General features: G+C 40.9%; 1 protein-coding gene across 12 annotated transcripts in view; it reads left to right on the plus strand.

Moving 5' to 3' along the window:
• Positions 1 to 25,796, plus strand: part of SEMA4D (semaphorin 4D) — a 159,319-nt gene that overhangs the window by 127,587 nt on the left and 5,936 nt on the right. For 9 of the 12 annotated variants that reach the window (XM_090038542.1, XM_090038540.1, XM_090038546.1 and 6 more), the window contains 3 exons: positions 5,082 to 5,248; positions 5,614 to 5,657; positions 7,527 to 9,945. In XM_090038542.1, the coding sequence (XP_089894668.1) occupies positions 5,082 to 5,248; positions 5,614 to 5,657; positions 7,527 to 8,446 (1,131 nt within the window). In that variant the 3' untranslated portion in view covers positions 8,447 to 9,945. Of the gene's footprint in view, positions 1 to 5,081; positions 5,249 to 5,613; positions 5,658 to 7,526; positions 9,946 to 10,258; positions 10,466 to 24,027; positions 24,238 to 25,065; positions 25,164 to 25,796 lie in introns of those variants that run through there. The other 3 variants (XM_090038550.1, XM_090038549.1, XM_090038551.1) reach the window with 2 other exon arrangements.

Below are 25,796 nucleotides of genomic sequence, written 5' to 3' on the forward strand. Positions count from 1 at the left end.
GCCCCTCCCAGTGCCGCCACTGCCCAAGTGCAGTGTGGCCCAGCCTTGCCCCGCCAGGAAGAGTCTAGCGCAACTCTGGCCCCAGCCTGCAGCTGCAGCCCACCCCGCCAGGGCCCTGCACAGATCCAGACAAGTCACAACTTTGTCCTGTGCCTCACCCTGGTTGGGGAGCGCCTGCCCAGCCCCTGCCCCACTCCCTCTCTCTGTGAGGGGGCATTGATCTGCCCCCCCACACCCCTTTCCTCCCCTTCCACCACAACAGACTTACCAGCTGTGTGCAGCTCTGAAAGCTGCTGAGCTGTGCTTCTCTCTGCCTGTGTGTTGTTCTGCAGCTGCATGCAGGCATGAGCATTTATCAGTCAAATTATCAGCCACTTCAGGCCAACTTCTAATATAGTCAATTTTCTTTTTATCAAGGCCGGTCCAATATTGGACCAATGTATGGTGCACCTTTACAGATATGTACTTGCATTATGTCACAGTTGAAAATCTTACAAATTAGAATATTAGAGGTTACTATAATCAGAAGATCCTTGATGAGGAGGACTTTTTAATGTCATAATATATCATTGAGAAAATGGTGTTTAAATTCATTTTAATAACTTACTGACATTTATTGTCTTTTCCCCCTTTTTCTTTTAATTTTGTTGAGATGTCACTTATTTAAACAATATAATTTGAATTCAGTATTCCCTACAGTAAACTGTATTAAAGTTAGAAATTAAAAAACAAACACATTTTTATTTAAGAATAGCTTGGCATGTATAACTGCCCATGGACAACAGAAAATTGATGCACTTAGTAGTTTCCTGCCAGTTGCAACTTACTAACAGATATTTTACTTAGTTTCATTTCTAGGGAGGGAGATACAATGACAGAGCTGTGCAATATGTGTTTGTTTTAAAAGCTGACACATACCAACTGGTGAGCTTCCCCACCCTGCAGAGAGGTACCACTGCCCTCACCCCAGCCAGGTGAGCTTCTCTGCCCTGTGCTGGCCCTGCTCTTGAGAGGCAGTGGCACTCTGTTCCTGCCCACGCAGTGTTTCCATCTCCCTGCTTCGTGTCCAGCCATGTGCCACCCCCCACCCCACTCAGCATCCTGCTGCCAGGGGTACTAACCTAAAAAAGATTGAAACCCCCTGCTCTAGAACAATCAACAAAGGTCTTAATACATTGATAAGAAAAAGGAACTAAAGCCCTGGAATTGAAGCAGCGCTGGCAGGATGCGGAGCTGCTCTGGACCCGTGTTGGGATCTTGAGGTGGTGACAGCATGGTCCAGAGCCAGGGCAGAACCGTAGCCTGATGAGCTTCCAGAAGAAACGAGAGTGTCTTCAAATTCTGAGACATCTTCTGACACTTGGGCATACTCCAGAACTAAGAATACCATATGTATTAGAACACATGCTAGTGGCAGCTGGGTCCGACTGCCTGCCTGTCTGTCTCTGACCCAAACTGGGTCACTCTGGCCTGCAGCTTAAAAAGGTTGCCAACTGCTATCATAGATCTGTTCATCATTGAGAGAGCACGACACATATCAGAACCTCCAGCTCGTGATCCTTTTGGAGTAGGATCTCCCTGCTTATGGGATGCCTTTGTGCTGCAATGGCCTCCATGTCGTCCTATGTTTTCCTGATTTCCCTGTTCCCCACAGTGATATCCAGTTAGATGGGATGACCATGTTGACCCTGGTTGCTCCAGGCTGATCCTAAAACAGGTCTGGCTAAAACAGTTCTGGCTGCTTGACTATTTGCATATGTTCATTTTGGCCACCTTCTGTTTACTTCCTCATCTCCCTGAACATAACTCAAAACTTTGGTTAGATCTTGCACCTGACAGCTTGAATGTTGCTGGCTGAACAGTAATGGTAAGGTATATTCTCAGTTGGGTCAAGAAGTTGCCACTCAGACTACAAAGTCATTTGCTGGGAAGACCCGCACCTCCAAACAAAACTCATTCTCTATATGGATAGCCAAGAGTAACCTGGAAGTGGTAGAGGTCCCAGTGCCAAAGAACCTTCATTACATTCTGTGTGTGAAATATGCTAGAATGGCATTTAGTCGACCTTGAGCAATATTGGCATGTCCTATCCTGATTTGATTGTACATGCTCTGGTATCAGGGCTCCTCAGTGATCTCCTGTATGTTTGACTATCTGTTCGAAACTCAGCTTGTGCCTTTGATCCTAGCATTTTTTCTCTTGATACTTCTGGAGCTTTCAGATTGTTCGGTATATCACCTTATGCTCAAGACAAATCATTTTGGTGGCTATTGCCTCAAATCAGGGTTAGTAAGTTCCAAGATCATGTGGCCCCACCTTGCAATCCTTTCATGCAGTGTGGTCTCAGAATCACTTTGTACCTAAATCCATCTCTGTGGTGATCTCAGGTTTTTGCAGAAAGCATAAGATTAACCTGTCAATATTCTTTCTGAAAACACACATGATACAAGGACAGAAGAAGCTACTTACACTGGATATTTCAAGAGCCTTACTGTTATTATCTTGTTAGGACTAAGCCCTTTAGATTATTTCCTACCCTCTGTGGCCATATCTTCTAGTGCCTTACAGAAAAAGTAGGTCATGCCTTTGGTTTCCATGTGCATTCAAAAGAGGTGGCAGTAGGGCACACACTCAGAACATCATGATATGCCTGCTTTAGAAATGTGCTGGTAATTGAGATGCTCTAGGTTTGACAAGAGCGACCTGCTGACCTTTGTTAAACATTATACCTTTGACATGGCAGCAAGGTCAGATATGAAGTCCAGAACAGCATCATTGCATCATTTGACTAATACAGCTATATTCCTTATTCCCAATATCCTTGGAGGACATTACTTTCCAGTCACATATAGTGGGATCCACACTGGCACATACTTGAAGAATGAACAGTTAACCTACAGTGGTGATTCTCAGCTAGGGTGCTGTGGCACCTTAGAGTGCCATGAAACCCTTTCAATGGTGCCTTAAGACGCTACTCAGTATTAGCACTCTTAGGTCTGCAAGCACCTACACATGATTTACGAGATAAAGCCAGAGATTTCAAGTAGGGATCCCAAGTGTCAAAGAAATTCTGACCTGGTCTTTATGATTTCTTTACATCAGAAGAATTTCTGTAACTTTTTTCTATAATCAGAAAAAAAAGGTGAATGCTAAAAAAGCTGGCATTTTCTGCAGGGTGCCTGGAGTCTAGTGAGGGCTCTGTGAATCAAACAGAGGGTGCCTTGAGTCTGAAAAGGTTGACAACCACTAGCCTCCAATAATAGTGCTTCTTTGAGCTGTTGGTCCATTTAGATCCTATAATGTGCCTTCTGTCACTGCTTTTGGAGTCATCAGCAAGGATTCTGCTTTCTCTGTTAAAAAACTGCAAATTCTATGATAAAATATTGCAAATTCTCTGATTAAAAAACCCAGAATCCATGAATAAAATAAAACACCACTATGTATATAGGTATCAATTGAACACAATGTTTTATTGATATATTTACTATTTTAAAGCAATTTGGAAGCCTGCCAGTGCCTAAATCACTACAATAAAATAAATTCTAAGTACCTGTACATTCTGGTATTTGATTTTGGGTTTTTATCATACAAAATCAGAGCTCCCCCTGATCCATTCACTCACCAGGATGCAGGTCCAGGCCCTTCACTTCCCCACCCCAGCCCTGCTGGAGGGGGCACCCAACTGCCGGGGCTATGGGGCCAGAGACCTGGGTCTGCAGCCTTCTGCCCCCCCAGCAGCACCCAAGCCCCAGCTGCCACCCACAGGAGGTGGCAGGTGCTGCGGCAGAGCGGAACACAGAGCCCATGGCCCCAACCCAGCAGGTGGCACAGTCAGAGCAGAGTCTGGTTGGGGCAGGCTACCTGCTGCTTGACCCCCACCCCAAGGGCCTCCATGGCACAGCAGGGCCGAGCAGGGCCAAGTGGGGAAGCTCCCTGCTGCTGCAAGCTCCACACCACCCTTGCAAAATGCCCTCTGTCTTCCCTGCAGCAGCAGGGGGCACAACTTCACGCTGCCACCCCCGCTGCTGCTGGGCGGGCAGCGGGCACTTTACCAGGGCAGTGCAGGGCAGTGTCAACAAGCCTTTTCACCCTGCTCTGCCCCTCTCTGCCCTGCCGTGTTGGGTCCTGCCTGCTGGGCTGTGGAGGATCTGGAGGGAAGGCAGAGGGCTGGGAGCCCAAGCCCATTGTGGACAGCCTGCCTTCACCTTGTGTACAGATCTAGGGAGCATGTGCGCTCAGCAGCAGAAAGCCAAAGCCCACCTCCTTCCCTACCCCACCCCGGATGACCTGCCCGCAGCCCCATCCCGCTCCCTGCTTGGGCCCTGCAGTCACATATGGCCCAGGGCCCCAAACCCCACACACCACCCAGCTGGGCAGCAGCCCCAGCCCTACCCAACCGTTTGGATTTCCCCTCCACCCCCTTCTAGCTAGTCAATCTATATGACAACATTGTGTGAACAGAAGGTTTGAGCTCCGTGCTGTTTGCTCAGTAGTAATTACACACCCCAGCTTTCATTATAATCAAGCAACTTGATGGAAATGTAGTGGAACTGAAGTCAGTGGACTGCATCTAAGTAATTGGAAGTCCAACTGCATGCATAGGTCAACATGGGAGCAGAATAAAGGTTGTAATTATGGGAAGCATTCCTCTGCTGCTCTTCAGAAGTACCTTGTATTAGCAGACATGCATCTCTTGCATGAAATCTGATATCACTTCTCCCTCATTTTTTCTCTCAGCATCACAAAACAGAGAACCACTTGATTTATGTATAAATCTGGGTTTAAAGTTGAAGACTTACTCCCACTGTTAGGATTCATAGTTATACCAGTTTCTCCTTTGTTTCTGCTTCACTTCTAGTATCACTGCATGCTTTCAAAGTCAGCTACTTTTCCTTTGTAAAACAAATGCATTTTGAAACAGCATGGCATCCCTCCTCTCCCATATGTTGTACTGAACATATGGTTGTTTTTTATTACAAAGCCTCTTGCATTCTAATAATACGATTTTAAAAATAATTTAACAAGTTTGTCACCTAATTTTTAGAAGACCAATGTTTCTTCTTTGTCATGTGTATATATAGGGTAAAAGGCATCTCTATGCAGGCTCAAATTCTGGTGTGGTTCAGTCTCCTGTTGCCTTTTGTGACAAGTACACCACTTGTGTTGACTGCGTTTTAGCAAGAGATCCTTACTGTGCTTGGAAACCACATGAAGCCTCCTGCACTGATATTCTTAAAGAAAGTGAAAGGTAATGGTACCTCTTGATTATTCTGTTGCAAACAATAAAAAATGTTCCACGTGTGTTCTGTAAATGTCTTCTAGCAAGATCATGCTAATATTTGTTGTATTTTAATTATTTATTTATTAACTTCAATTTTGAAAAATCCAGTTGGCATTAATGAACAGTGGAACAACAGATAAGGCAATCTTTTGTTTATTTTACCATTCTATTCACAAGCATATACCTTCATAAAAATACACCAATTTTTGTAGCAGTCTCCTGGAAGGAACTGTAAATGTCTGCCTACATTTAGAAAAAATGATCCTTCATTTAATATGTGTATGTCAGGGGTGGATTATTACAATTTCAAATGCTTTGATTATTTTTTATAGGGATTGGATTCAGAATATAGGTGGAGATGCCTCATTTTGTTCTGGTAAGTCTTGGTTTTTATAAAAGTAATTTAAAAATACCCATGTAATGCACTTAAAAGGGAGTGGAGTTCAACTTATTTTGCATTTTTACCTACCATTGTGTTTATACTTATTGTATAAAATTATGCTTTATATATTGTATTTGCAAATCTGTGTAGTGTACATCTCATCTTGGAATGTCTGTATTTGTATATATACATGTCATAACATTACACGCAATACAGTACACTCAGATGAATCCAGGCCACTTCAGCAGTAGCTTACGAAGTAGACTAATGCTTCCCCTAAATAATTATATTAAAGAGCCCTCCATTAAATTCTAGGTAATTGCTTGATCACTTGGGAATTCTAATGGCAGCATTAATAAGAGTCAGAAGATTGTTCTTGCAGCAGAGGAAATGAATGTCAAAGAAGCTGATTTATGAATGGGAGAAAAGTTCTGAATACCATTTGAAATAAGACCTAGAGTAATTGAAATGATGCTTCAGTATGTTCACAGCTCAAACAATCATGTTTTTCTGGTTTATGTTTATTGCTGCTGTCATCAGGTCAAGGAAGCTTTGAGGAAAAGTAGACTTTTAGGAGACTTCCATTGTAGATTCCAAAGGGTTTATTTTTACTTTGTATTGTTATTAATATATATATAGTATGAACCACTGTGAAAGTGTCTCTTGATAATTTTACTGTGTTGTATGTTCTGTACATACATATGTATTAGAAAAGAGTTACAACTGAGAAGTAGTATTTGGATAATGTTAGTTGTATTTGGATTTATTTTTAGATGTTTATAGTATGTACATACTCACAATGTACTACTGACACCTGGGAAGTCAAACTCATGTGGTCCCACAGGCCAGATGGGTGGCACAGGGACAGTCTGGGCCCACTGATCCCTTTCCCCTTCTCCTTCCCCTTCCCCTCCCCCTTCAATTGGCATACCTGATCCAGTGGCTGCTCCAGCCAGTCTGAACTCTGCACTGCTCATGGTGGCTGCCCCAGCTGGACTGCTCCACACATGGTGCCCAACCTGGCAATTCTGGAGACCCATGTCTGAAAGCACTGTCTGTAGCACAGATCCCAGACTGGCTGGAGCAGGTGCTATGTCCAGCAGGCATCCCAGAGTGGGTGTTATGTATGATAAAGTCTGACCAGGGCACGCACTGTGCGTGGTGCGGCTGCCACTCTGGCTGGAATGCACTGCACGTGGTGCCAATTCCAGCTACTTCAGGATCCTTGCCACATGCAGTGTGGGCCCCAGACTGGCTGGAGCGGTTGCTGGATTAGGTATGAAGAAGGAGAGGGACAGAGACAAGAAACAGGAGGGGGCCTGTGGTCCCAGATTGGCCCATGGACCACCCCCATGCCACAGGCGCGCTTCATGCCCCTGTGCGTCTGATCACATCCAGGGACAGCCCTGGGGGCCAGATGACAGGGCTCTGCAAGCTGTGTGTTTGACACTTTGACTTACACCTAAGAATTACCCTACTGCAGTAGACCTGTGGTCCATTTAGTTCAGTTTCTGGTCTCTGACTTTGGCTAGCACCAAATGTTTCGGAGGAGGATGCAGAGAAACCCCTCAATAGGCAGATGTTGGATTAATCAGTCCCTGTGGAGGTTTTTGCCTAATATTTGCAAGGTGGAGCTTGTTTCAAAACTTAGTCTCAGATTTTATATCCAGTAGTCCCTTAGTTTCTCAGGCGTAGCTATTCAGTGCTGACTTTGCATGTTGTCTTCTCCGTAGTTGTTGAGGAGGTAGCTTTAGTAGCATACACTTTATATTTCCAGTGTGACTAGAGGAATCACGAAACAATAGAGATTAGTGCAAACAGAAATTATTGCTGATACTTTGCACATTTATTTTGATGTTCCAGATAAAGTAAGAGAGAATTTTCTGCAGCATACATTCAAGCATGGGAGCACAGCAGAACTCAAATGTTCTCAAAAGTCCAACCTGGCACAGGTAGTTTGGAAGTTCAAGGATGACGTACTAAGAGTGGAGAGTCCTAAGTATCGTCTACTGGAGAAGGCACTGCTCATCTTCAATTTGTCAGAAGGAGACAGTGGTGTTTATCAGTGTTTGTCAGAAGAAAAAGTGAAGAATAAGAAGTTTTCTCAAGTGGTGGCTAAACATATTTTGGAACTGAAAAAAATCCAGCATACCACAGTGGGCCCAACCCACCCAGCAACACAGACAGAAGGTAATAACAATGTGCCAAAAGTGTCACCTGTACCAACAGAAGGGTCTACTTCTCAAACTTCAACCACTCAGATTGTACCACTAACAACAACAAGGACAATAACAAAGCCAGTTGTTCCCATCCTTACAAGTGCATCTTCCAACACTGGGATCTTCAATCCAGTTCCTGATGCAATCCCAGAAAAGACAATGTTCTTAAAGTCAAATGATAATTTCCTTTTAATGTTCCTATTTCTGTTTTTTTTTATTCTCTTCCTATGTCTGTTCACCTACAACTGTTACAAAGGGTATTTACCAGGCCAGTGTTTAAAATTCCGGTCTGCTATGTTATTTGGTAAGAAAAAATCCAAGGCAGATTTCTCTGATTGTGAGCAAAGTGCAAAAGAAACTCTAGTGGAGCAAGCCAGCATCAGCATTCAAAATGGGGAGCAGCCAAAGCCTGCACATGATACTGGCTACGAGACTGAACAAGACACTGGAAATGGCCAGCTTCGGCATCATGATGAATCGCAGGCTCTCAAAGAAGTCAAGGGCAAACCTTTTGATGTTAAGTGTGAACTAAAATATGCTGACTCAGATGCAGAGGGTGACTGAAGGAGACGTTCCTCCACTTTAATTGTGACAGTAACTGTGGTTCTTACAGCTAATTGTTTGAGTGCGGATAGTATGGATGTGACAGCTGAGCCATAGAAGGTTATGTGCGCTTAACCTATACAGCAAGCCAATCTCTCAAACTTTGCTAGAGTAGAAACATGGTTTTTATCTGCAAATCATAGTATTCATAGTGGTTCTTTTATTCTTTTTTACAAAATGGCCAGTTTCAGATCACCATTTGTTTATTCCCAAGATTTTTCGGAATACTCTTAAAGTTTGCAGATAGAGTAACTGATTTTATTTAATCCCCATTTTCCATAAAATAACAATGACTCGAATGCAGTTGGCTTCAAAAAGTACCTCCAATCTGCACATGTTTTAGCTGCCATTAAAAAAAAAAATCTAATTTAATTTTAATTCCAAATTGGAAATGAAGTTTAGTTTATCAGATTGGTAAATTATAGTCTTTTGTCCAGATTGGGACATTTTTGTTTGCTTCTAGTTATTCTTAATATATGCTTTTAATTGCGTTCGTTGGCACACTGGGTAGCTTTACTTAGTCAAAATTTAATTTACAAAAATTACCTTTGTATACCCTTTAGATTTTAATGTATGCTGGGATGGATCTGGCTTGACTCGCGTAAGATTCTCAGGGATAATCTTTCCTTCAGTGCTTTTTTTGTTGTTGCTGTTCTTTTTTTTTCATTCTAGAAATATAGGTACAACAGGAATTTGGATTCGTTGTGGGGAGGGAGTGTCATAGCTATAGGGAAGCTTTTTTGTTCTTAAACAAGCTTGGACAGTCACGTTTTGTTTCCATACAAAACTGGATGTCATGTGGTGAAAAAAGCAAAATGGTACAGGCAAGCAGCTGTCACTGAGCTATGACCCAGAGTGTTTTGCACTGTGGAATGGATTGAGAATTTGAGAAGAACTCTCTATAAACATTGGATGGGGTGAGCTTGCTGGAATTGCCTGTTGTAAACACAGCTGGACAAGAAAACATGGCAAGTAACTCAAGTTCCTTTTTGTAACAAAACCTTTCTGCTCCTTCACCATTTCTGGATAACTTCCACCAATCTCTTATGCAACTGGAGACTGAAACTGGATTTGCTCATCAATTACCTGGACTGTCACGTGAATCATGCCTGCACGTGCATTCTTATTCTAAGCCTGAGTCACAGAAGCACTGTTTGTCTGTAAAAGTTTCTTTTTGTGCAGTACAGTTCTAAAGCATTGTTCCTCTCACTGTGTCTTTCTGTAAATATTGTTAGAAGTAGAGAGAATATTCCTAGTGAATAGCAGTATGCCTGGGCTGCTTTTTTTTTTTTATTTTTTTTTTATGTTGACCTTCATTCAAACGTAGTATTATTAGACCGTCTTAGTGTAAACAGTTTATATTTTATAAGATTCAGTTTGGTTTTATTTTTCTATTTTTAATTGTGTACAAAAGAAATGTGATGGAATAAATATTAAAATAAATTGTATTATCCTTGTTTCCATGACCCTTGACACCTTGGTGCCATTTTGCACGCTCTAAGGCCTAACTTTCCTTGTGGTTTTCTGTAAGTGGGACGATGAAACCTTCTGCAATCATTTTCCACCAGGTTTTCTCTTCAGGTTTAAATCCTGGAGGTAGGGAGGAGTGTGAATGAAGCTGTTTTTCGGGAAGCTAGTGACATCTTCTTTTATTGCCCTTCTAAAATTCATTTATCCTTTTTTTGCATTATTTCTTCAGTGTGTGATGTATTTCTTACAACTTTTGTCCTTAGTGCCCTCTTTTTTTCTTTTCTGTCCTCTTCTGTCACACAGCCTCATCTCCTATACCTTTCCCTCCTACTGGTACCTCCTTTTTGTCCTGTGTGGGAAGTGATTCACCTCCTTCACCCACCAATAACCAGCCTGATGTTTGGTCTAGCACAGAGCTTGTAATGGTCATGTTATTGCCACCCTTCCTCAGTGACCAGGCACAGCATGTTAGTGTCCGTGGAAACTTTCACCTCTTCTGTCAAGCCACAGGTAAGCAGGAGGACCCTACGTAAATCAGCACCTTCCTCATTGCATATTTATGTCTGTTCCTACATTCTGATTTAACACATGTGATATAAAAAGCTGGCTTCAGGAGAGTTAGTCTAAGGACCTGTCCTGAAACCAGTGGAATAAGTCTCGGTCAGCACCTTTTCAAGATTAGACCCTAATACTGTACTGAAAACTCTACGTCCGGTTTAGCAAAGTTCATAAGTCCATGACGCACATTAAGTATGTGACTAGTCAGTTGACTTTAATAGACTTACTTACATAACTAATTTGCTGAGTCGCAAGTGTGTGTAAATTCACACATTTAAACAGTTTCAGCAGTATGTTTTGTGTGATTTGCATTTACTTTCATATCTTACCTTGCCCAGATATGTTTAGGTTTGTTTATATTAGGTGCTAAAATCCTCATGGTTTTGATAGCTTTCTTTGCACTATGTATACATTAGTGGAAGCATATAATGGTATGAAGCCTAAGCGGCTTCTGTGTATTTTTTTTTCCAGAAATTAATAGGTTTTCATTAAGTGAGCGTATGGTATAGTAGCTGACTATTTTGAATGAAAAATATTTTACTTCAGGACAGTGGAGTGTAAGATTAAGTTCAATGAATAGAAATATGTTATTTTAAACAATTTTATTACTTGTTTAGGAGATTAGGTTTGGACATGTTTTGTACACATTTTTTTCATGTTCATATTCTTTATTCACAGAAAACCATTAGACTGAATTTGACCAAAATATTTTTTACAAAATGGAAAGGCATGTTTTCGTGAATTGAAAGGCTGTGGCGGAAACAGTTTTTATAATATACATTCCCTTCAGTGTTTGCTGTCCAAAGATTGTACCGAGTTGAGAATGTCATTAACTAATATTTAGTTTGTTGCCTAAGATGAGAAATACCAAACGATTAATAGCAGAAATAGGAAGAAAATGCATGATCAATAATCTTAAATTGATGTTGGTATGTATAAACATTGGCTCTAACTTGTTTTCATGTGTTTGCTTTTTTTAAATAGTTTTGTAAATTTAAAAGGAGTTGCTTTCACCTGTGGCAGCAGGTAGAGACAAAGAATGTAATCAATCTTATTTTTAAAAGACTGGGTAGTGTCACCAGTTCTTATTTGAAATCTTACAAATCAAAATAGCAATACAGGGAAGCCAAACACATTTTTATTCAGAAAATAAACTTGGTGTTGTAACTTAAACAAAATACATTACTTTCCTTTTAAAAGCACTGAACTATTATCTTATGTGGAGGATGAGTTGTTTCATTTTCTTCTGAAAATTAGGTCCTGCTGGCAGCTGCAGGACTCTTGCTCCCTGAATGGAAATTGTGAATTTCTGAAATTTCTGGAATTGACTGAAACACTGCTAAACCACCAAATTGATGCTACCATGTGGAGGCTTCTAAAAATTGTGGGAATGTTCTTTGCTGCTAAGCAACAGCAGTTACCTAAGCAACTCTCTAGCCAGAGTTGTTCAAACATCTGCAGAAAATATTAATGATACTTTAGACTGAGGTGCTCAACTCCTGGCCTGTGGCCCAGAACTGGCCACCGGCACCATGTCACCTGGCCCACAATGGGGAGCCCCACAGACCCTAACCCTGTACGCCAGATCAGGTGTGCAGGATGCAGAGGGTCCACAGCCCACAAGGATGGGGCAAGACCCTGGAGTCTGATCCTGGTGTACAGGGTTGGGTAGGACCAGTGTGGGGCCCTGAAGTTGGATCCTGGCACGTGGGACTGGGCAAGGACAGCATAGGGTGACAACAGGTGCAAGGGGGCAGCATAAGACCTGATCAGGCCTGAGGACCCATCCTACGCCATTTCTTTGGCTCTCAGGGCCAAAACCTTGAGCACCTCTGTCTTAGAGAGAAGAAACTTAACTAAAGTTTCCTCTAGCACTACATACAATGTAAAATGCGTTTGGTAGGGAAGAATAATGTGACACATGGATGGAGAAGGAAATGTTAGATTCAAGCTTCTACAAAGGGCACCATGTATAATGCAGTCACATAACTGTGCTGTAGAATTTGAGCTCTAATTTAAGAAGTCTGGCTTGTATGAGAAACAAAAACTGTTGAATATGAATCAATGGTAGTATTTTCTGTAACCTAGTTGTGTTCCCCTCCTCATCCCCACCCCTCTAATGTTAGTCCCTCGCTCGGGCGATTTGTATTTTCCTACTGGCTTTGTCATCTTTTTGGATTCACAATCCTAAACATCTACTAATAAAATTAAATTTGCTTTGAGCAAACTTGAACAATAGTTAAAGGTATCAGTATCTCCCATCCTAGATGTTGGTAACACTAAAGTGTAAGGCTATATCTTGAATTGTTAACTGATCACTTAACAGCAAAATTAAGCTAAAGTAGGGGCTGGGGGACACTGGATATCAAATTTAGCTGCAGGGGGACTTCACAACCTCCTATCCCAGAATTAGCAGCTCTGTCCTTGAAAGGCAATCAGATTTTACTTACCAACACCATGCAGTAATAATTGTCTATTGTCTCCCTTAGTATGTTGTTAAGCATAAGGGAATTGGCTTCCTCCATAGGCCAGGTACCCTAATTGGATCCTCTTTCCCATGATGCCTGATGGCACGGTCTGTCTTCTTGAACCTCTGTGGTGCAATAGAGGATTCGTGTGACTATGGCACAAATGTCTGGCCAAGGAGCCCAACCCAAAAAGGAGAATGGAGGATAGAGGAACCCAACTACACAGCAGCTGAGAAGGATTAGTTGGGAGGAAGTAGGAGCAATTGAATTCAAGAATGTCAAATGAAGCATGTCCAAATCAGAACTATTTGGAGTTTTCAATTCTGCTGAAAAGCTCAGTAATTGAACTTTTCAAGAGACCTTTTGGAAAATTAGTTTTCCCATAAGATGGAAATTGCAGTTTTTAGCCAGCTGTAGTTCTTCAAGTTTTATTCTAAGGATTGTTCTGCAATAAAGATCTCCCTTTGGACCATGGCCAGTCATCACCCTTCGTTAAGCACTTTTCATTGACTACTGGTCCACAAAGTAAAACAGTCATTAATAGTGATTTACAGATTGGATTTTGAGGACAGTGCAGTAGACTGCTGGGCAACAGATGGCTTGTGAACAACCCTTCCAAGATCAAACCAGTAGAGGTGAAAAGCCTCATTTCTCCCAAAGTCACCTGGTTCTGTGGAAAAATATTGTAACAGTTCCTAAGCAGTTTAATTGGTTTTTTTGGACAGTAAATTAATGTTGATCTTAAAATGATATGATTTTAATTTTGACTTCACCCTTGATTCTAATCTCCGTAGTCATTTTTGATCCATGCTTGATTTTTATTTTTATGCTCATCTGGGGATGGCAAATTTGTAACTTGCTAACCAGTTTTGTAGACTCCTTGTATTGTTAGTTTGTGCCCAGACCTTTAGGATCTAATCTGTTGCTGGCTGAACTGAACAATTTAGTATGTGCATCTGTGGCTGTGGTAATCAGATAGGTTTATTTTATGAAGGCATCTTTGTGCTCTACATACAGATCTCTATTTCTCCTCTCCTTTTCACCCTGCTTTCCTCTCCCCTGTACCTTGATGCTTTTTTAATACTAAAAGCTGCAAGACTACTTCTAGAAAAGTCCTGCCCCTAATATATGTTAACAGACAAGGATTTAAAAGCTGCCTTTCAAATAGTTTGCATCAAAATCCTGTAGTCATATGAACAAAAGCAAAGAAATCTAAGCTTAGCTTATTTCATGTCATGTTCTTTAATAGACCAAGGCTGTCACGGGCTTATCAAAATGTTAGATCAGCACTTCCCTTGCCCAGAGATTAGGCACTCTGCTTTGGCCCCTTACACTTCATCATGTATGCAGAACAACTGTTGAACGTCAGTATTCCTACCCCTGTTCTGAGAAGATACCTACTCAATTAATGAGGTCTTCAGGCAGACTGCAAACCTTTCTGTAGGGTCTGTGAAGCGAATGTGCTGTTTCTAAATCCTTGGTGATGGTGGTAGATCTGAGCAAGCAGGAAACACTTTCCAGGTTAGTGTTTTATCTTTAAATGCATCAGTGTACAGCAGCTGTCAGTCTGAGGACAATACATGCTGGAACACTAAAAGTAAGTGGTGTGCCAGAGCACATTCATTTTAAGTGAATGTTTTCTTTAGGACCTTAACCCGCTGTTTAAATCTTCTTGCTAGACCTAGAGCACATTGGATTAAAGTTAAAACCCTGGGCGGGGGTAGTGGAAATGGGTAAGAATCACTAGGGTTACACGATTCCTCCTTCAGGATATTAACACATCATATGTTCTGCTGAAATAGCAACAGTTTCTTTATGCTATAGTATTGTGCAGTTGGCTAGACTTACTGAGGTTTTCCCTCCCACTGAATAATTTGGTACAGAGGTAGTGCGCAGCAATCCTGCTTAGCCATGTTTAAATCCCAAACAAGCAGAGTGGAACAAGGCTAATATTTTTTGCCCCATAACTTTTTCATATTACCTCTTAGATATTAATAGGGTATTTTATACCCTGATTTTTGTCAAAGCACCAGTAAATTTTATATCTGAATGTTACACTTATTTGCTGGTAAGAGCTTAGATGATTTAGTTGGTATATCAGGCCAAATATCATAATCTTTTATTGTAACTTAAGGACATGAAGATGATCAATTAAGTTTCAAAGAGCTGGAGTACATTTTTAAAAAATTTTAGATGGTCTCTATCTAATACACTATGAATACAACTTTTGCCCTCTTTATGATGGATTCTTCTCTTAGGTTCTGCCTTTAGAGTGGCTTGCCTCCTGAGGCTCAGATCAATACACAGCTGCTGATATGTACCTTCTAACTTGAATAGAAAATGGCCAGGTGAATACTTGTACAAAATTTACTGTTTTGCTGTTTAGCGTATTACATGTTTTTAGCCTTTGGATCAAGTGCGGTACGGACTTTGTCTCAGCTATTCATATTGGTGTAATTGCTGAAATAGAAGTGTTCCTGTTGCCAAGTTAGCATGTACACACAGTTTAATATCAGTGATTTGTTCTCTTACAAACTGGGGAGTGTGGGATGTTTTGAGCTGGCAAACCAGTGTGGGACAACAGAAGTGGTCTGCAGACTCTTCCTCTAGCTTTATATTCTGCCAAACTATAACGTGAGACTGGCAATAGCAGATTTTGTTTGTGGAGTCTATGTTCCTAGTAAACTTGGAGTAAACCCCATGATTTGTAGGTGCTCTTCCAGTGAACTCTCAAATGAGAAGGGGATTTTTAGTTTTCTCACTGTTAGTGAGTTATTAATCTTAATGGATTTCATAACTTAGTGTGTCTCTTGTAATACAACTAAAGTTCTCAACCCCCTGCCTGCTGTACTCTTCAGTCTCTGTAATATCTTGGCTCAGACGAAGTTAAAATTTATTGGCACTGCTAGAATTTTGATTTCACAGCACTGGATGGTAAAATGCAGTAGAGCTAGGTGATGCATCTGGATGTGTGTTAGAGCAACAGAGCTTTACGTGATGACCTTACTGGGAGTAAGGACCACAGGCACTCCAATTTTCATGTTTTTTGTTTTCCGACTGATGATGAAACACCAGTGTTTAGCTTTGGACTGTGCATTGTTATGATCCAGTTGTTTGCCCCTTGCTACTATCCGTGTTTTTCATGGGAAATCCCTGTCTCTCTGACTGCTAATTGATGTTTACTATTCAGGGTATAATTAGGCCCTGTTAACTTTTACTATCCCAGGTGAAATCACATATCATGTCCCTCTTGGGAAAGATAAAAACTGGCATGTCCACCTTTTTCCAGTCTTCTTCATGCCATAAGTCCCCTTTGGCAGGAGATCAAGCCAAGGTGATAGGAGACATTTTGTTGTTCCCTTTAGGGCACAACAGTTTAGCATTTGCTGCATGTTCTTTTCTCCTTCAATTGCTTCTGGACAGTGATTATTTACAAGCTGCCCCTAAAATACTATGGAACTGAATGTTTAACTTGCCTCGAAACTTAAGAAGTTAGCATGGGAGACTAGATACGAGATGTGAGATGTAACCAAACTGTTAAGGTGAATTTAAATCAATAAGCCCACAAACTGGGAACGACCTCATCCTACTAACTCTTAACTCCTAGCTTTAGATTTCTAACATTGATGTTTAATTATTTTGCAGACTTTAGCTGGGTGCCTTTTTACAAGACCTTTTTTTTAGACCCACTTAGCTGTTACTTAAACACTTACTGTTGGCACATTTGAAGCAATGGATCATTCATATATTGGCTGTTTCACCTTATAGACAGGTCGGCTGTCCCTGTGTGCTTATTTCATTTTTACCATTTAGATAGATGCCTTTTTTTATTCCCTGTGCGTGTCCTGTGCAGTGGTTACTGTATATTTTTCTTTTTGCACATTTAGTCTTTCACAGACAATGTTTCATGTGCAGCTCATTGTCTTTGATAAGGCTGCAACATCTTTTTTCAGTGTTGCAATTCTGTAAATTCAGCGGCAGGTCAACAAAGAATTCAAGTTCTGTGCAAGCAGTGCCACATGTTCTTCAGATATGACATGGCTGCTGCTTGAAATGAACTGTACGTAGACAGAAAGGTAGTCCTCTTCCCCAGAGTTTGGAGAGGAACATTTCCCTCCTGTTTTCTCACTGATTTTTAGCTGCTCTTCAGACTATGGTCAGCCATGTTCAAGAGCTTAGACCCTGTTACAAACATCTCCATCATGCTTGCCCAAAATAAGAGTATCATACCATACTAAGTTGGCTGCAAACCCGTTCTCTCTGCTGACTGGGTTTCCTTTTTGTACTATAAAGAATATAAAGATGAGCTGTTAGAACCTTCATAACTTCAAGATGTTTCCTTTTTTTCCCCTCTTTCACTATCAGTTCCTTACCTCTTACTCATTGTTCTCATGTTTGCTGAGTTGCAAACTGTTACTTCTGCCTTTGCCAGTTTATCTGGAGTGACTGATGCTTACTGATCACCTGGCTTTTAGGCACAGCCAGCCAACTGAGCTTTCATTTTCCCAACATTCAGATCCTAGCTCCCTCTGAAACTTGCTGTCCCTTAACAGCCATAAAAGCCCCAACATTTTACCCTGCTCACTTTGACCTGTGACTCCCAGTCATCTTCTCTGTGCCCAGGTCGAAACCTAATTCCTGTTCTGAGTGAAGGGGTTTCTCAGTGGTTCTGAAGTTCAGAAATTTCTTTGTAAGACAGTATATTTATTCAAACCAGAGCTGCAGGTGAGTCTCTGGGCATTACTCAATTTTGAGATTAAGAGATGTGACTTCTTGTACAAATTTTTTTAAACAAATTCTGCTGATGCAATCTCCTGTTGTCTTTCTGTATACGCTCTGTTACAGAACAGCAATTTCCATAACTACATATCTCTCATGAATAGGGCAGCTTCTCTCAGCGGTTGGGATAATTACTGAAAGGGCCTGTCAGGACAAAGACCTCTTCCTGTTACCCTACTCTAACACCTGAGATGCCAGAGATTTTTTTTGGTTTTTTTTATGAAGCTAGTACAAAAGCCCTTGTCCGAGAGGTTTCTCTAATTCCTTTGCAGGCGGAGAAACGACTAACCAGTAAAATGCATTGGATTTCAGTTTCTGGAGATTAGCTTAGGTACAACTCTTAAATTCTACTCTTTGTTTTTACCTGATTATTAGTCACATTCTTCTTCTCTTGCAACTTAATTTCCACCCTTGATAAATCTTATTTGCGTGTTCTTCAGGGAAACCTAAGATAAGCTTCATCATTTTAATTCCAGGACTAGCACAGTGGTGTTACACTGAGTAAGTAGAATGGGTGGTGAGGCAGTTTTGTGTGGTCTCAATTTCTGCATCTTTATGTGGTTTATTAAATGTTGCACACTCCTGTTCACTTTTCTGCCAGGGAAGCCAGGGTTTTCTAGCATTTATCCTGTTCCCCACGAACAGAATGCTAAATTCTTTTGTCCTAGTTCTGGTGCCAGAGAAACCTCTGCTAAGGAGCTCTGTTGCATCCATCATCTCTTGCTTCTAAATTAATATCTTGGAGCTTTTATCAGAAGCACTCAGGATTACACACACGTGCACAATCTTTTAACTCCAAAAATATTTTTGCCAAGTGAAACAGCACACACTGTTCAAAATCTGCTTCCAGTGTGGCCATAACTCCTGCAGATGTATACTTCACTCGCAGTACAGCCTGATCGCACTCTTGTCTTCCTTATTTATTGCAGATTTTTATGCCTTTTATGTAAAGTTAAATTAAGCCAAAATTGCACTGACTTCAGTAACACACTTGCAACTTGATTGACGTGTTAGAGGTGTTATAGGATTTGTTGTTCCCACTGGAGTTAAGGGGAGCTTTGAGTACTTTTGAAAATCAAAATCCAGACACTGAAAAAATCTTGGCTATTGTGTTTGTGAATTATGTTAGAGTGGAAGTCATGCAAAGTATTAAATTTTTGCACAGGCAGGTAGCACAAAATTTTCGTTAACTTATGTCAGGGGCTGGCAACCTTTTTGTCAAAACAGGCCACTGCTTACAAGCCAGCCCCTGCTCCAGGTCCCCTCTCCTCCCTGCAGAGTGATCATCAGAGTTGGTTAAGAGAATAGATAGGAAAAAATGCAGGCACTGGGACTCCAGATACTGCTCTGCAAATGGAGAGAACACACTGGACACGATTGGCAGTAGGACCCTGAGAGCACCTCCTCTTCTGCCAATGAAGAAGCATGCTGCCAATTGTCTGAGGTGCTGTGGGACAGATCTAATCTCTTCACATGCTAGATCTAGCCTACAGGCTGTAGGTTCCTTACCCCTATGTGATTCGTTACTGCCCTGAAGGGCCTTTCTCTACAGCAGTGGTTCTCAACCTTTTTAGTCTCAATGCACACCATGGAAATAGGTTTGCCAACTCTGTTTGAATCTGTTCCAGGAGGTTTCTGAAATGCCAATGTGCCCATGACAACACGAACGTGTCCGTGTGCTTGGGTATATCAGTTACGGATTACAGTGCGTAGACTTTACGTCAGCAAGGCAAATGCAGATTACTTTTACATTGGAGTTGGATGTTAGGTTCAAATTCAAATGTTGGGTTCAACATTTAATATTAATTTTAATAAATGCCCTATCATTTATCTCGAGTGACTCTCAGCAGTCTCCTGGAGATTTATATGCAACTCCTGGAGACTTGTTTCTTGAATATAGAAAGATATCAAAGCAATTCTTCTGTTGCAGAGAACTCAGACCGCGATAGGGCCAAATATTTTCAACACTGTGGATTCCTACTTGAAATTTCTGGGTTTATCTTGTGCAGGTGTTTGCATACCTAAAAGTGCTCATTTTGTGCACCATCCTTAAAAGGATCTTGCTACACCCTGTTTGAGAATCATTGCTTTAGGGGAAAAGGGTAGTTCAGTCTGTGCCTGGACTACAGACATGGGTACCAGGTGGGATAACGAGTTTTTTATGTGAACATAGGATGGACAGTAAGTTCTCTGTTTTCAAATACTGTAAATCTTCAAATAGTTATTCAGGTAATAAGTTGAGTCACCAGTGACTGATAGCCATTGAGTTTTAAACAGTCAGGTCAATCCTTGGAGAAATCTGTTCTCCAACCGTGTCAGTATCTATCTGTACAATAAAACCAACAGCTGCAGAAAGGATTTTGATGTATATTAGAACCTTATTATACGTAAGTATATGCATGTATTTAATTCCCTGCCTATTTTTTGCATTTTATAACCTTCTTTTTTGATCTTGCAAGCATTCAAAAAGAGGATGACTGTAAGTATTTTTTTAAATGGTTTAAGATTAAATATTTAGAGTCTTGGCATCCACAGAGTCTGTATTATATCATTTCTAATCTAATTCATAAATACTGAAGACACGTAGATTTTTTCCAGTGGTGGCATCTGTTGTCCAAATATCGTACAGTTTCTTTTCAACAACAACTTCTAACAATATGGTGTAGTGGCATCATTTAGTTTAAGGAGGAGTATATACTTCTTTGTGTTAGTTTATAGCAGATAGACGCTGGTAAAATAAGGTTTTTGTTTGTTTCTTCAAGAAATCCATTGAATTTAGATCTTAATGAACAGTGTGCCCTACAGGATTGTGACAGCTAAATTGTGCATTATATATGAATCAAGGTATGTGTAAATGAAATTATTTATGATATTAAGCCGTTTCACAGCAAGTGTTTTTTATCCTGTTATACTGCCCTGGGAAATGAAGTAAACAAAAGTGATCAAAGTGGAGAAAGTGATTAGACAGAAGTAGTGAAGAATAAGCACTGAACTGCAGTGAAACATGAAGAAAGAATATCAGAGGCTCTCCCCCACCCCCCAAAGAAATCCAAAGAAACAGTTGTGCTCACATCTAGATTTTGCTGTTGCAAAAGTTAGAGATGTAATACTTTCTGTGCAGAGGGGGGAAACCTCCCAACTCAGTTGGTTGTGTATATAATGGACATGTGGGAAAAAAAGCAAAATGACTTGGTTATAACTTGGTCAGTGATTCCCCAGGGTGCTGACCCAGGACCACATTGCTTGTGATACAGCCACAACAAGGAAACCAAGTTTTCCTTAAGAAAGAAATTTAAAATGTCTGAGTTAAACTCTTGAAGCACTTTAGGACCATTCAACAAGTCTCAGTGTTCTTTGGCAACCCTTCTGGCTTTTAATGTAAATGTGCAATAATAGCAGGAAATCATGCAGACTTGCATTTCTAATTGCCTGGGAATAATCTTGGGGAAATGGCTTTTGGGACTGAACACTGCTGCCTCCATAATACAGTCTATTTCACTGGTATAGGAAACAAGGACACTCCAGATAAAGTTAGTAATTGAGCCATTTGTTATTTAAGAATTACTCTCAACTCCTTATAGTCCTCGTCATAGATTCTGAGCATGTCAGTCTTAATTTTTTTTCACAACACTCCAGCAGCTGTTTTTAATCTCACCCTTGTAAAAAATCCTTCTTTGTGCCTTGAAATCTTTTCCCTGGCACCAACTCCTGCCTTGTTTGTAATTAATTGTGAACATAGGATTAAATAATTATGTATGATGGTAGAATTTTGTTTCTCAATTTCCAGGGGAATATTGACTTTGGATACTGAGGAACTCCTAGTTAAATCTAGCCTAAACCATTTGATTCTGGTTTTTGCTAAGAGAGTAGCCAGCAATATTGTTTACACAATGTTAAGGAACATTGGGTGCTTGCACCAACAACACATGTTCTGTATCTTAAAAATACTTAAAAGCCTTTTTAGAATCAAAGCCCAAATTGTATTTGAAGATATGCTTTCCTAAAGTATTGGTATCCTTGTACCGTGGTGGCCTCTGGTACCAGTAATAAGAATTGAGAGCAAATTTTATTTTAACAAGCCTGCATTCAAGTTTTTTCATGGTCAGTACTCCTGGACTTCCTTTAAATATCTGTCACTACATAGATGCAGGATGAATTTTCATCTGGCTGTAGTTTTTGCTTCCTTGATACCAACGTGGCCATCTTTTATGGAAGTACTTCAATAATATTAGTTGACCTACAGAAACAGGGTAGCTAAAACACCCCAAAATGGCTTGCAACTGGTTCAGGAAATTTTGTTCTTCTGTTATCCTTGTTGGCTGTGGCTGATGGCAGTAGTTGGCTGCTTTCAGTTCATTATAGATTTCCCTAAGTAATTCTTTTTTCTCCCTCTGCTTGTCAGATTTTCTTAGAGGCATTGTCAGTACTTTTAAATGCATCTTGCCAACCTTTTTTCTCTTCCTTTCAGAATTATCCTACCGAGTTTTAATTAGATCAAAATCTCCATCATTCATCTCCACTATTACTACTGCTTTATTTCTTTGCATTTGTGTAAAGGTATTTTAATACAAACTTCATTTCTGTTTTACTACAGTTTTTTGCCTCTTCAAGTCCAAAATCTTCCTGTTTGTGAAAATTGTTCTAGGATCCCTGATTTTTTTCATGTCAGTTAAAGCCTACCTGACACAATCTGCCTATTTTTAGTTTAGTTCAGTATCTGCCTGCTTATGTAAATATTAACTCTTCCAAACCAATTCAAAACAAGTCATGTCAATTTTCAGTAACTCCTGAGAATGTAAGTTGGTCTCTAGTTTTTTCATCAAATAATCATTTTATATGTAGTGTACACTGAAAGGTTAGAGAGAGCTTCAGACCTTCTCTTTTTTAATCTGGGCCACAGAGGTCTTAAACTTCTTAACTGTGGCTACCAACCAGAATTTCTTCCTTTTTTCTTGGTGGCAATCTTTTGGCAACTTGGGCTGCTGTCAGTCTTTTGGTTTGTTCACTTTTTGCTCCATGCAGGCGAAATGAACATTGATGATTAGATTAAAATGTTTGATACCCATTTGGCTTTCGCTCTTAGTATTAATTCAAAGATGCTGGATTTTCACTTACTTACTTTTTGATCTACTCTGTGATTGGTCAACATTGTACCAGTTCCAGATAGGATTACCTAGGGTTCATTACAGACCAGGTTATAATCCCATTTTTACTTCAGCCCACTTGTGAGAAAGAAATGTCTAGATTCTGACATTCTCACTTCCAAACTCTTTCATAACTTCTTCTAGTTACCGAGTCCTAGGGCTTCTGAGTCTCATTATCAACACTGGCTCATTTTCCCCAGCTTCTGACCACTCTCAGAAGCCAAGGGCACATCTACATGTCTTCATATGGTGATGTTGCTACGGTGCCATGCTTTAGTATTTCCTTTTGGTACTTCCAAAAGGAAGTACTAAAGCATGGCACAGTATGGGTGGTTACTGCACTGTGCCCGCAGCACATGGTTAAATTTTGCCACTACGTCACTGTAGCAGCACATTATACTTGAGCGCACTGCTACAGTGACGTGTCTGGCAATCACGTGTAGACACGTGTGATCATTATGTTGCCATAGGGCAATATGTAGATGTGCCCACAAAGAACTAGGCTTGGAAGAGAACTCCAGGGATTACCTTATCCAACTCGCTGCCTGAGGTAGGATCACCCCTATCCAAACAATCTTGTACAAATCCATTGTTGAACCTATTAGCAAAACTACACAGTCAACCCTGACACAAGGCTAGACATAACACCCCCTAATCTGTCACAGGTAAAGTAGGGGGACCACAGCAGCCAACATCCTGCTGCTGCTGCTGCAAACACTGTTAAAAACCACTCTAGAGATCCTGAGAAGAGGATAAGATTCCTTTTGGACCCCAAATATAGTGATTGGCTTTACCCTTAGCAGAGGGGCAAGACCCATTAGCCAGGAACCTCCAGGTTTAAGGCCCAGCAGGAGCTTTGGCACACCCCGGTCAAAAACCCCAGCCTTGGCTGCAGCCAACACTCAATGTTTCAGCACTCAGCTCAAGAACTATAGCAACACACAAAACCCTAGCACAACTAGTTTCAGCCATTAATGTTCCTAAATCTATAATCAATTCCCTGCATGTAATCTCATGAATAAATGTTGGTTTTCATATTACTGTTTCATTCTCCATTGAATGTGGTCATCAGTGTTAGTCAGAAATGTTCATTCTTGTAATTTGGTGATTGACGTTTTCACAGGTCCAGGTGATGCACATTTTGTTTGGAAGAAGAATGGACAGAATATGGAAGTGTGTGTCAATAAACAATCACATGCACTGCCTGATGGTAGAGTGCATATTCTCAGTTGGGTAAAAGATGCTGTAGAAGAAAATACAGAATACCACTGTTCAGTCATCTCCAAAGCTGGAAGCAAAACATCAAAAGTGCTCATCACAGTGGAAAATAAAGGCAGGTGGTTGCAAACTGAATGCACTGTCAGCCTGGCCATGGTCTTGGGATGAGCAAAACAATTAGCTCATCTGTAAAAACATTTATACAACTGAAGGTCAAGTCCTCTAGTTTCTAGAGGAAATTAGCTGTATTGAGTGCCCACTTCAGATGCATCCTATGGAAAGAATCCAGTATTCAGATCCTCGTAAACATTATTTTAAAAAGCAGATTTGTTCCCACAAAGGTTGCATTTTTATAGTAGCGTAAGTGCAACTAAACCTATCTCCACACAGACTACCATGTTTGCGATTTGTGGTTTGTTTCCTAAACCATAATTGCCTTCTTATTAAACAAAGTCTGCTGTTGGGCACTCTTTGAAGACAATCGTAAAACATGGTCATGTACACAAACTTACGTTTTATTTTATTGACTTGGTTGAATATAGCTGTCAGCTTTCTATGGTCATCTACTGCCGCTTTGGGTTTGGTAGTTGCTTCAAATCCCTGACATCTATGTTACAGAAGCCACTTAAAATCCAAAGTAAACTTCTGGCCAAGATTTTCAAATCGATTCGAGATAGTAATTCAAATCACTGTCCCCCAAATCAGCCAAATCCGAAGCGAATACCAGCCGCTTTGCACAGGCCTAATACGAACTTTTGTGTTCTCACCATATCCGAAAATCTGACTTGTAGACACTGGGGGAGACTTGGCTTCAGCCCCGTCAGCATGCCAGTGCTGTGTCAGACAAAGATGTCTTTTGAAGCTGTTGCAGAACTAGATGGTAGATCCACCTCTTTTTGATCACTAATCACTTATATAACTTGTCCCATTACTTAATTTTCAGACTCTGCTCGTCAAGATGGATGGACAAAGGAATTTGATAGCTGGCGAAGTGCCATCAGTGAACATGATAAAATGATGCAAAACTGGAAGAAGACCTGGGTAAGACGCTTTGTGACAGGTGTATTTGTTAGTGGGCGTGTTTACGCATGCCATTATTGCCCTGGAGTTTGTTGTTCCTGGGAAGCTCCCAGGCATACCATTTAGATGCGTGCCTGAAATGCAGCACATTCAGCAGGTCTGAGCAGCCCTGGTTGGCAGAGGATCAGGGGTAGGGGGGTCAGCCTGCCAGTTGGGGGCTGCTCCAACCATGCTCACTCTGCTGCAGAGGGGCTGCCTAGGGCACAAGGGTGCTTCAGTATGGGGCTAGACCTTGCACTGAAGCACACTCGTGCCCCAGCCAGCCAGCTCAGCATCTACACATGTGCTGCTGCTCATGAAAAACTTTGCAGCAGGGTAGGATTTGTAAATACATTTACAAGTCCTACTCTGTTGCAGTTTATTCGTTTCCTGCACCCTAATAGGGGCACACATGTAGACAATGAGACATTGACTGTGGAGTTAATTAGCTCCGCAGTCAATGTCTTATGTAGATGCGCCTGGTATGTGCTTGATTGCTTTAGTTAAGGACTGGGAAAATCCGTATTGTGGCCCACTGATAAAATGGAGTAGGCAGAATTCCCATTATAGCTCATCTCCATGTAAAGCACTTATAGACAACAGGGTGTTCGAGAT

The sequence above is a fragment of the Crocodylus siamensis genome, chromosome 3 (assembly GCF_052110815.1).
Source record: "Crocodylus siamensis isolate JL-2025a chromosome 3, ASM5211081v1, whole genome shotgun sequence".
Taxonomy (NCBI): Eukaryota; Metazoa; Chordata; order Crocodylia; family Crocodylidae; genus Crocodylus; species Crocodylus siamensis.